We start from the raw sequence: 12,423 nt of genomic DNA, 5'->3' as shown, positions 1-12,423 counted from the left end.
CTGGGAACAGCCTATTTGTTGAGAAATTTCTTTCTGGGTCTTATCCTCTTGCTTGAGGGTGTCAATGATGGCCTTCTTGACATCTGTCAGGTCGCTAGTCTTAAGGTACCGTCACACATAGCGACGCTGCAGCGATACCGACAACGATCCGGATCGCTGCAGCGTCGCTGTTTGGTCGCTGGAGAGCTGTCACACAGACAGCTCTCCAGCGACCAACGATCCCGAGGTCCCCGGTAACCAGGGTAAACATCGGGTAACTAAGCGCAGGGCCGCGCTTAGTAACCCGATGTTTACCCTGGTTACCATCCTAAAAAGTAAAAAAACAAACGCTACATACTTACCTTCTGCTGTCTGTCCTCGGCGCTCTGCTTCTCTGGTCTGGCTGTGAGCACCGGGCAGCCAGAAAGCAGAGCGGTGACGTCACCACTCTGCTTTCCGGCTGACCGACGCTCACAGCCAGAGCAGGAGGAGAGCAGAGCACAGCGCTGGAGGACAGACGGCTGTAGGTAAGTATGTAGTGTTTGTTTTTTTACTTTTAGGATGGTAACCAGGGTAAACATCGGGTTACTAAGCGCGGCCCTGCGCTTAGTTACCCGATGTTTATCCTGGTTACCAGCAAAGACATCGCTGAATCGGTGTCACACACGCCGATTCAGCGATGTCTACGGGGAGTCCAGCGACAAAACAAAGTTCTGGACTTTCTTCCCCGACCAGCGATCTCCCAGCAGGGGCCTGATCGCTGCTGCCTGTCACACTGGACGATATCGCTAGCGAGGACGCTGCAACGTCACGGATCGCTAGCGATATCGTCTAGTGTGACAGTACCTTTACCCATGATGGGGGTTTTGAGTAATGAACCAGGCAGGGAGTTTATAAAAGCCTCAGGTATCTTTTGCATGTGTTTAGAGTTAATTAGTTGATTCAAAAGATTAGGGTAATAGGTCGTTTAGAGAACCTTTTCTTGATATGCTAATTTATTGAGACAGGTTTTTTGGGTTATCAGGAGTTGTATGCCAAAATCATCAGTATTAAAACAATAAAAGACCTGACAAATTTCAGTTGGTGGATAATGAATCTATAATATATGAAAGTTTAATTGTAATCATTACATTATGGTAAATAATGAAATTTAACACTATATGCTAATTTTTTGAGAAGGACCTGTATATACAGTATATATATACTAGCTGAAGAGCCCGGCGTTGCCTGGGCAGAGTAAATATCTGTGGTTAGTTATAGCACCTCACTTCTCTTATTTTCCCATAACGCCTCTCATTTTCCCCCTCACATATCTCACTTTCTCCCTTACACCTCTCATTTTCCCCCTCACTCCTCTCATTCCCCCCTAACACTTGTCATTTCGACCTCACATCTGTCATTTTCTGATCACTCCACTATTTTCCCTCACTGCTCTCATTTTGCACTCACACCTTTTCATTTTCACCTCACACCCCTCATTTTCCCCTCAGTATATACATGTTTGTCATCTTCCTTATATATAGTATACACCTGTATGTCATCTCCTGTATATAGTATATAACTGTATGTCATCTCCCCTGTAAATAGTATATACCTGCTGTATGTCATCTCCTCCTGTATATAGTATATACCGGTGTGTCATCTCCTCCTGTATATAGTATATACCTGTGTGTCATCTCCCCTGTATATAGTATACACCTGTGTCATCTCCCCTGTATATAGTATATACCTGTGTGTCATCTCCCTTGTATATAGTATGTACCTGTATGTCATTTCCCCTGTATATAGTATATAGTAGTCTGTCATCTCCTCCTGTATATAGTATATACCTGTGTGTCATCTCCCCTGTTTATAGTATATATGTGTGTCATCTCCTCCTGTATATAGTATATACCTGTGTGTCATCTCCTCCTATATATAGTATATACCGGTGTGTCATCTCTCCTGTATATAGTATATCTGTGTGTGTCATCTAACCTGTATATAGTATATATCTGTATGTCATCTCCTCCTGTATTAGACCGCGTTCACACGTTATTTGGTCAGTATTTTTACCTCAGTATTTGTAAGCTAAATTGGCAGCCTGATAAATCTCCAGCCAACAGGAAGCCCTTCCCCCGGTAGTATATATTAGCTCACACATACACATAATAGACAGGTCATGTGACTGACAACTGCCGTATTTCCTATATGGTACATTTGTTGCTCTTGTAGTTTGTCTGCTTATTAATCAGATTTTTATTTTTGAAGGATAATACCAGACTTGTGTGTGTTTTAGGGCGAGTTTCATGTGTCAAGTTGTGTGTGTTGAGTTGCATGTAGCGACATGCATGTAGCGACTTTTGTGAGATGAGTTTTGTGTGGCGACATGTGTGTAGCAACTTTTTGTGTGTCGAGTTGCATGTTACAGGTTAGTGTAGCAAGTTGTGTGCAGCAAGTTTTGCGCGTGGCGAGTTTTATCTGTGGTGCGTTTTGAGTATGTGCAAGTTTTGTGTGAGGCAACTTTTGCATGTGTTGCAACTTTTGTGCATGTGACAATTTTTCCGCGTGTGCAAGTTTTGTGTATGGCGAGTTTTCTATGAGGTGAGTTTTGCACGTGTGGCGAGTTTTGCGTGAGCCTAGTTTTGCATGTGGCAAGTTTTGCGCGTGACGAGTTTTGAGCGGCAACTTTTGTGTTTCGACTTTTATGTGTCGAGGTTGGTGTATGTGTGGTGAAATGTGTGCTGAGGGTGGTATATGTGTTCAAGCACGTGGTAGTGTGTGGCGCATTTTGTGTTTGTGTTCATATCCCTGTGTGTGGTGAGTATCCCATGTCGGGGCCCCACCTTAGCAACTGTACGGTATATACTCTTTGGCGCCATCGCTCTCACTCTTTAAGTCCCCCTAGTTCACATCTGGCAGCTGTCAATTTGCCTCCAACACTTTTTCTTTCACTTTTTCCCCATTACGTAGAGAGGGGCAAAATTGTTTGGTGAATTGGAACGCGTGGGGTTAAAATTTCGCCTCACAACATAGCCTATGACACTCTTGGGGTCCAGACGTGCGACTGTGCAAAATTTTGTGGCTGTAGCTGCGACGGTGCAGATGCCAATCCCGGACATACACACATATAGCTTTATATATTAGATTATATATCTATATATCTATAGGATCAGTTGTGTTGTGCAGAAGTCTGGTTTATACACAGCTGATAGTCCTACTGAATAGACTGTTAGAATTTGTACTATGGCAAGAAAAAAGCAGCTAAGTAAAGAAAAACGAGTGGCCATCATTACTTTAAGAAATGAAGGTCAGTCAGTCCGAAAAATTGGGCAAACTTTGAAAGTTTCCCCAAGTGCAGTTGCAAAAACCATCAAGTGCTACAAAGAAACTGGCTCACATGAGGTCTGCCTCAGAAAAGGAAGACCAAGAGTCACCTCTGCTTCTGAGGCTAAGTTTATTTGAGTCACCAGCCTCAGAAATCGCAGGTTAACAGCAGCTGAGATTAGACACCAGGTCAATGCCACACAGAGTTCTAGCAGCAGACACATCTCTACAACAACTGTTAAGAGGAGACTTTATGCAGCAGGCCTTCATAGTAAAATAGCTGCTAGGAAACCACTGCTAAAGACAGGCAACAAGTAGATGAGACTTGTTTGGGCTAAAGAACACAAGGAATGGACATTAGACCAGTGGACATCTGTGCTTTGGTCTGATGAGTCCAAATTTGAGATCTTTGGTTCCAACCACTGTCTCTTTGTGCAACGCAGAAAAGGTGAACGGATGGACTCTACATGCCTTGTTCCCACCGTAAAGCATAGAGGAGGAGGTGTGATGGTGTGGGGGTGCTTTGCTGGTGACACTGTTGGGGATTTATTCAAAATTGAAGGCATACTGAACCAGCATGTCTACCACAGCATCTTGCAGCGGCATGCTATTCCATCCGGTTTACGTTTAGTTGGACCATCATTTATTTTTCAACAGGACAATGACCCCAAACACACCTCCAGGCTGTGTACAGGCTATTTGACCAAGCAGAAGAGTGATGGGGTGCTACGCCATATGACCTGGTCTCCACAGTCACCAGACCTGAACCCAATCGAGATGGTTTGAGGTGAGCTGGACCGCAGAGTGAAGGCAAAAGGGCCAACAAGTGCTAAGCATCTCTGGGAACTCCTTCAAGATTGTTGGAAGACCATTCCCAGTGACTACCTCTTGAGGCTCATCAAGAGAATGCCAAGAGTGTGCAAAGCAGTCATCAAAGCAAAAGGTGGCTACTTTGAAGAACCTAGAATATAAGACATATTTTCAGTTGTTTCACACTTTTTTGTTAAGTATATAATTCCACATGTGTTAATTCATAGTTTTGATGCCTTCAGTGTGAATGTACAATTTTCATAGTCATGAAAATAAAGTAAAAGTTTTAAATGAGAAGGTGTGTCCAAACTTTTGGTCTGTACTGTACAATAGACACACTTTGTAAGTTTCTATATGTAGATTGTAGAGATTTTTCTTTTGTCTTTACAGAGAAAAAATAAGTAAAAATAAAAAAAAAATTAGGACAAAAGGGTATTTAACTGCCTTCCTTGTTTGCATTGTAAGGACTAGCTCATACTAATGTATAACAAGGCCGAGTGCTCTGTGATGTTTTATCAGAGAGCACTTTGCCCTATGCTATACTATGGGGCAGAACAAATTTTTCTCTCATGCCGATTCGACATGAGAAAACAATCGGATTCAGACTGCACTCGAATGTCATCAGAGTGCAGTCCGATGTATGTGCACAAAGACAATGGAGAAGATCGAGAAATACAACTGGGATACGATTCTCTCATGTGAGTGAATCGGATCACACTGACGGTGTGGTAGAGTTTGAGCCTAGTGACATTAGCATAATCAGCCCAATTCTCTCACATGAGAGAATCTATGTCTGTGTGATCCCCGCCATTAAAAGGATAGATTTTTTATAATGCTGTTATTAAGGTACTGTTAATGTGGTATATCTCAGAACAATCAATTCACAGTCACACTGAATGGCTATGCAAGTGCAGCACCTGCTTATATCACATGAATCATTGCAGTAGTACACCTTAATCAGATTTAGGTTTCTTTTATGCCTATCTGGAATAAGATGTGCACTATGACTTGCTAAACCTACACTGTAAAATTTAAAAATTTCGCTGATTGCTCAGCCTTCATCTTTAATAGTGGTTGTGATAGTCCCATGTAATTAGCTGCGCTAGACTACGTGGTGTCATAGTTGTAAGCCTTATGGGGATGCCCCTCATTAACCTGCTCTCTGGCTGATGCTGTCTTCACCAGTGTGTGAAATAGCAGCAAGCATTTTTTGGGGGTCAATTCTCATGAATGAAATCTTAAAATGTTCAAAATCGGGGGATTTATGAATTATAGTAAATTCGACTTGAAGTCTCTCCGCAGCAGGTCGACTTGTCCATCTCTAGGAGTAACAATACAGAGATTATACTGCCTACAATTTGTTGACTAAGCAAATAATATTCTTATTTTCAGGACCAATCATATTACTAATCAAGTTTAATAGATGCTCACCATATTCTTGCACCTCGAACTGTGTGGTAAATTCTTTCTGCGGTGCATGTCTAAATTTTGCAATGATTTTCCATGTGCCAAAGCTGAAAATATAAAGCATATAATAAAATAGTTCCATTTGGCCGCAAAGTATATGCAGTCTCCTGTCTGAGATAATTTACTCCAACAGAGAGCATGCAGCACAACACATTAGAAATGTTATATTATACATGGCACTGTGTGAAAAAGTGAAAAAAGTGATTGCCACCCCCATAAAACCACTGTGGTTTATCACATCTGTGGGAAGCGGAGTTCAAATTCCCTATCCACACCCAGGCCTGATTACTGCCACATCTGTTCTCAATCAACAAATCACTTAAATGGGACCTGCCTGACAAAGTGAACTAGTTCAAAAGCTCCTCAAAAGATATAGCGCTATAGAGTTTAAGTCCTCTTTTTCTCAGAAGAGGCAATTTGCATATTATATTTCCCAGAGGAGCATTGCACGGCGAATAAGCCTCCTTACCCTGACAAGCCAGAGATGGTATGTCACTCTCCATAAGAAGAAACGATACCCCTTAGACCCCAGTCCAGAGCCTCTCACCTAGCCAAATCAGTTCTCATGCTTTGCACTGACGAGGGCCAACAGCCCGAAACACCGTGTCTGCGAATTGAGATACTAATTTGGCTTTTATCCTAAGTCATATTGCACGACTCATTAAAGAGTTGATTGTGACTTGTAGGATCGCTACTTCCAACAGGTGGCGCTATAGAGTTTAAGTCCTCTTTTTCTCAGAAGAGGCAATTTGCACCTCAAAAGATAGACATCATGCCGCTATCCAAAGAAATTCTGGAACAAATGAAAAGCAAAGTAAATGAGATATATCAGTCTGGAAAAGGTTACAAAGCCATATCTAAACCTTTGAGACTGCAGCGAACCACAATGAAAGGCAATATCCATAAATGGCAAAAACATGGAACAGTGGTTGGTGATCCTTCCCAGGATTGACCAGCCGACCAAAATTACTCCAAGAGTGCAGCGATGACTCATCCAAGATATCGCAAAAGAAGCCACAACAGCATCCAAAGAACTGAAGGCCTCAGTTGCATCAGTTAAAGCCAGTGTTTATGACTCCACCATAAGAAAGAGAATGGGCAAAAATGGCCTGCATGGCAAAGTTCCAAGATGAAAACCACTGCTGAGCAATAAGAAATAATAATAATAATAATAATAACAATAATAATTTTATTTATATAGCGCCAACATATTCCGCAGCGCTTTACAAATTATAGAGGGGACTTGTACAGACAATAGACATTACAGCATAACAGAAATCACAGTTCAAAATAGAAACCAAGAGGAATGAGGGCCCTGCTCGTAAGCTTACAAACTATGAGGAAAAGGGGAGACACGAGAGGTGGATGGTAACAATTGCTTTAGTTATTCGGACCAGCCATAGTGTAAAGGTACCTTCACACATAACGATATCGTTAACGATATCGTTGCTTTTTGTGACGTAGCAACGATATCGTTAAGGAAATCGTTATGTGTGACAGCAACCAACGATCAGGCCCCTGCTGGGAGATCGTTGGTCGCTGAGGAAAGTCCAGAACTTTATTTCGTCGCTGGACTCCCTGCAGACATCGCTGGATCGGCGTGTGTGACACCGATCCAGCGATGTCTTCACTGGTAACCAGGGTAAACATCGGGTTACTAAGCGCAGGGCCGCGCTTAGTAACCCGATGTTTACCCTGGTTACCAGCGTAAAAGTAAAAAAAACAAACACTACATACTTACCTACCGCTGTCTGTCCCCGGCGCTGTGCTTCTCTGCACTCCTCCTGCACTGGCTGTCAGCGTCGGTCAGCCGGAAAGCAGAGCGGTGACGTCACCGCTCTGCTTTCCAGCCGCTGTGCTCACAGCCAGTGCAGGAGGAGTGCAGAGAAGCAGAGCGCCGGGGACAGACAGCGGTAGGTAAGTATGTAGTGTTTGTTTTTTTTACTTTCACGCTGGTAACCAGGGTAAACATCGGGTTACTAAGCGCGGCCCTGCGCTTAGTAACCCGATGTTTACCCTGGTTACCCGGGGACTTCGGGATCGTTGGTCGCTGGAGAGCTGTCTGTGTGACAGCTCTCCAGCGACCAAACAGCGACGCTGCAGCGATCGACATCGTTGTCGGTATCGCTGCAGCGTCGCTGAGTGTGAAGGTACCTTAAGGCTTGGGTGTTCATGTAAAGCTGCATGAACCAGTTAACTTCCTAAGTATGTAGCAGTACAGACACAGAGGCTATTAACTGTATAAAGTGTATTAGAACATGATGCGAGGAACCCGATTATGTTTTTTTTTTTTTTTGAATGGGCCTCACAGGGATAGTTAGGTTAATGCGTTGAGGCGGTAGGCCAATCTGAACAAATGAGTTTTTAGGGCACGCTTAAAACTGTGGGGATTGGGGATTAATCATATTAACCTGGGTAGTGCATTCCAAAGAATCGGCGCAGCACGTGTAAAGTCTTGGAGACGGGAGTGGGAGGTTCTGATTATTGAGGATGCTAACCTCAGGTCATTAGCAGAGCGGAGGGCACGGGTAGGGTGGTAGACTAAGACCAGAGAGGAGATGTAGGGTGGTACTGAGCCATGGAGTGCTTTGTGGATGAGGGTAGTAGTTTTGTACTGGATTCTGGAGTGGATGGGTAGCCAGTGTAATGACTGGCACAAGGTAGAGGCATCGGTGTAACGGTTGGTGAGGAATATGATCCTGGCAACAGCATTCAGGACAGATTGGAGCGGGGAGAGTTTGGTAAGAGGGAGGCCGATTAGTAGAGAGTTACAATAGTCGAGACGAGAATGAATAAGTGAAATAGTAAGTTTTTGCAGAGTCAAAAGTAAGAAAAGGGCGAATTCTAGAAATGTTTTTGAGATGCACATAAGAAGAGCGAGCCAGTGATCGGATGTGGGGGATGAATGAAAGCTCGGAATCAAGTATGACCCCAAGGCAGCTGGCATGTTGCTTTGGACCAATGGTGGAACCGCACACGGCAATGTCAGGCAAAGGTAGGTTAGTAGAGGTAGAGAACACGAGGAGTTCAGTTTTGGACAGGTTCAGTTTCAGATAGAGGGAGGACATGATGTTAGAGACAAAGGTAAGACAATCACTTGTGTTTTCTAAAAAAGGCCAGCATGATATCAGGAGAAGAAGTGTAAAATTGGGTGTCATCAGCATAGAGATGGTACTGGAAACCAAATCTACTGATTGTTTGTCCAATAGGGGAAGTTTACAAAGAGAAGAGGAGGGAGCCTAGGACTGATCCTTGATGAACCTCTAAAGTAAGGGGAAGGTGAGAGGAGGAGGAACCAGCAAAAGATACAGTGAAGGAGCAGTCAGAGAGATAGGAGGAGAACCAGGAGAGAACGGTGTCCTTGAGGCCGATGGAGCAGAGCATAATGAGGAGGAGCTTATGATCCACAGTGTCGAATGCTGTGGAGAGATCCAAGAGAATTATCATGGAGTAGTGACCATTAGATTTAGCTGTTAGTAGGTCATTAGAGACTTTAGTGAGGGCAGTTTCAGTAGAGTGCAAAGAGCGGAAACCAGATTGAAGAGGGTTGAGAAGAGAGTTATCTCAGAGATAGTGGGTAATATGGGAGTGGACCAGGTGTTCGAGAAGTTTAGAGATGAAGGGAAGATTAGAAACGGGTCTATTATTAGTGGCACAGTTTTGATCGAGGGATGGTTTTTTTAAGAACATGAAGGCTCGTCTCAGTTTTGCCAGAAAACATCTTGATGATCCCAAGACTTTTGGGAGTATACTCCTCTGCTTCCTCCTCTTCTTCTGGGACCACCATCTCCTCCCGCAGGCTATTCAAAGTCTGCTCTGGCATATAAATGACCGGAATAGTGATGCTGATGATGGCGTCATCAGCGCTAACCATTTTAGTAGCCATTTCAAAACTGTTCAGATGTCCATAATCTGTGCCCACTCTGTAAACGTTTTATGCGCCACCTCTGTACTTCATTGGCCCAGGCTATGCGACATGACATAGGGCTGCTGCCACAGTCACTTTAACATGTGCAGAGTGGAATTCCACCCTGTTGGCACATTGCATATCAACCTGTTAACTGGCATGGACAAAGACCTCGGTATCGATGCAAGCTGATAAGCAGAGGGGGTGCGAATGGCGGAAATGAGCACACAGGTTACGTGCTTTCTGGAGCAGGTCACCCAGGCCAGGATAGTGGCTGAGAAAACACTGCACCACTAATTGAGGTCATGAGCCATGCAAGGCATGTGTATGAGCTTGCCTCACCATAAGGCCGCCACCAGGTAAGCACCATTATCGGACAAGACCTTCCCTGGTTGCAGGTTCAGGAGAGACAGCCATTGATCAAATTTAGGCATATCAATTTCAAGACTGCCTGATTGCAGTGAGCCATAGCTGCGCAGTAGTGGGGGTTCGCTATGCACTGTTGGAATGCGTGTCTCGTGAAGGCAGAGGTTGAGGGCACAGGTGGGGATCCTAGAGGAGATAGAGGAGGTAGAAGAAGTGGAGGAAGTGTTAAATGTAGAGGTTTGGCCTGCAAGCCTTGGGGATTCCAAGACTTGTGGAGCAGTGCCTGTCCGCACAGCCACCAAAGTCACCCAGTGCCCAGTCAGCAAGATGTAACGCCCTTGGCCATGCTTACTCGTCCAAGTGTCTGTGGTGAAATGCACTCTGGCAGACATAGATTTTGTCAAGAAATGGATGATGTTGTCTGCTACAAGGTGGTGTAGCGAAGGCACAGCTTTCTTCGAAAAATAATGTTGACTGGGTAAAAGGGACTCGGGGGACTGCGACGGCCATCAGCTTTCAGAAACCATCCGTATCTACCAGACAGAAAGGCAGTATTTCTTTGGCCAACAAATTGGAGATGGTAGAGTTCAACCTCTTAGCTTTGTCATGCGTAGGAGGAAACAATCTTTTCCGTGACCACAACTGCGGAACCGTGAGCTGGCTGCAGGGCTGTGAAAGGGCGGAGTATGGTGAACCGGACAAACTGCTAGACCATGAGACAGGTGCAGGCGGAGATGTTACTGTGGATTGAGAAACTTGTGGTGTGATCGTTCTCTGAGATTGGTCAAAAACAGCAGGCATGTCTGCTTCCGTTACACATGAAGGCAGCCGGTCAGTCACCATGACTCGATCGAGTGAAGACCCCAAAGTTCTACAGACAAAGACCTGTATCTCAATAGTTGGAACGATAACAGAAGCAGCAAATGAGATAGATGGGTTGGCTGATGGTGGTTGATGTCCGCTAGTCCACATTTTTGAGCAGAGGGATTCCCACACTAAAGCATGTGAAGGTTCATACAGTTTTTTTTTTTTTCAAAGTTGGCAGATTACATGAGTTGGCTAATCCCTTGCAGTGTCAAAAAAGGCCCAGGCTAGGCAACCCTTGCCACCCCTGCGAGCTGCAGACCCGCGGACGCTGCTGCTCAGACAGAGGCACAGTTGTGGCTGAGGATGCTTCGCTCGTCGTGGCTGCATCACTACGTGTATGCGACGGACAGCGCAAAGTAACCTCCTCTTCTTCCTCCTCAGATGACCTACTCAGCAGTGTGCCTCTATGTTCACGCCAACTGGGATCTAACACCTCATCATCATCCTCTGTGTTATATATATATATGTTACATTCCAGGCCACTGGAGTCACTCACCTCCTCTTCTTGCCCTAACAGCACAGTACAGTCCGTGTGAGGCTCAGATATCTGAGTTTCGTCAGAATCACCTCCCCCCAGGGGTTAACGCCTGATGACGAGCATCAGGATACTGTTATTATTATTATTTATTATTATAGCGCCATTTATTCCATGGCGTTTTACATGTGAGGAGGGGTATACATAATAAAAACAGGTACAATAATCTTGAACAATACAAGTCACAACTGGTTCAGGAGGAGAGAGGACCCTGCCCGCGAGGGCTCACAATGCTGTTGGAACCATACTTCTTCCTGCCCCAGATCCAAGCTAAAATAATTTGGGCATCGGTGCAGATTTCTTCATCTTGGCTCTTCAAATCTTTTGAGTACACTTCTGATGAACATGGCATAGAATGTGTGAACAGCTCTTCAGAATCACCCTTCTGTGGTTCCATGCAGTCAGTTGAACATTTGGATAGTTGGGACGCGGGGGGGGAGGGGAAGGGAAGCAAGGGGAAATTGGGTGCCACATCTGTGGACTGTACTGGGTGTGATGTTGAAGTGGAGGAAGAAAAGGAGAGCAGGTCACTTGAAGCTGCACTTGCCATCCACTCGAGTACATGCTCTTTCTGGAGATCATCGACAAGGCATACCGCTGTGCATCTGCCAAAGAAAGATAGTGGTGTAGCCTGTCCAGTAACATAAGTTGTCTTTGCATAGGATGTGACGTTGCTTCACTAGTCCTTTCACCAACATTACCACCCACATACACTTTGAACACCAAGCGTAATTCCCCTTCCACCACGGCCTCGCTTTTTCCCAGTCATGCTGCTCAGATAGTGTGGTAGGAGCACTGTATTAGCAACCAAAAATTAGATTTTAAACTCTGCACCACCTCTGCAAACAGCTGAATTTCAGCAACTGTGAATTTTAAGTTGAAATATGGCGTGCTGTATCGTGTTAGTCACAGAAACCCGAGAATCAGGCCTCTAGAACACAGTAGTTACTACAAACTATTTTTAAACTCTGGTCCCTTACTGTAGGACAATAATAACAGAAGAATTATTTTTTGGACCAAGGATCAGGCCTCTATAACACAATAGAGGCTACAAACTGTTTTTAAACTCAGTTCCCTTACTGTATAGCGTTAATAACAGAAGAATTTGTTTGTGGCCTCTGAATCAGGCCTCTACAGCTTAATTTCAACCCAAACAAATGATAAAGTGTGATACAGTAGGTTGTCT

General features: G+C 44.5%; 1 protein-coding gene across 1 annotated transcript in view; it reads right to left on the bottom strand.

Annotated features, from left to right (window-relative positions):
• LOC138651262 (A.superbus venom factor 1-like) overlaps window positions 1–12,423 on the bottom strand; it is a 273,919-nt gene that overhangs the window by 211,271 nt on the left and 50,225 nt on the right. The window contains exon 6 of the mRNA XM_069741368.1: window positions 5,527–5,609. Within this exon, the coding sequence (XP_069597469.1) occupies window positions 5,527–5,609 (83 nt within the window). The remainder of the gene's footprint in view (window positions 1–5,526; window positions 5,610–12,423) is intronic.

Source organism: Ranitomeya imitator, chromosome 1, assembly GCF_032444005.1.
Source record: "Ranitomeya imitator isolate aRanImi1 chromosome 1, aRanImi1.pri, whole genome shotgun sequence".
In the NCBI taxonomy this organism is placed as follows: domain Eukaryota; kingdom Metazoa; phylum Chordata; class Amphibia; order Anura; family Dendrobatidae; genus Ranitomeya; species Ranitomeya imitator.
This window is presented reverse-complemented; position numbering and strand designations above follow the sequence as displayed.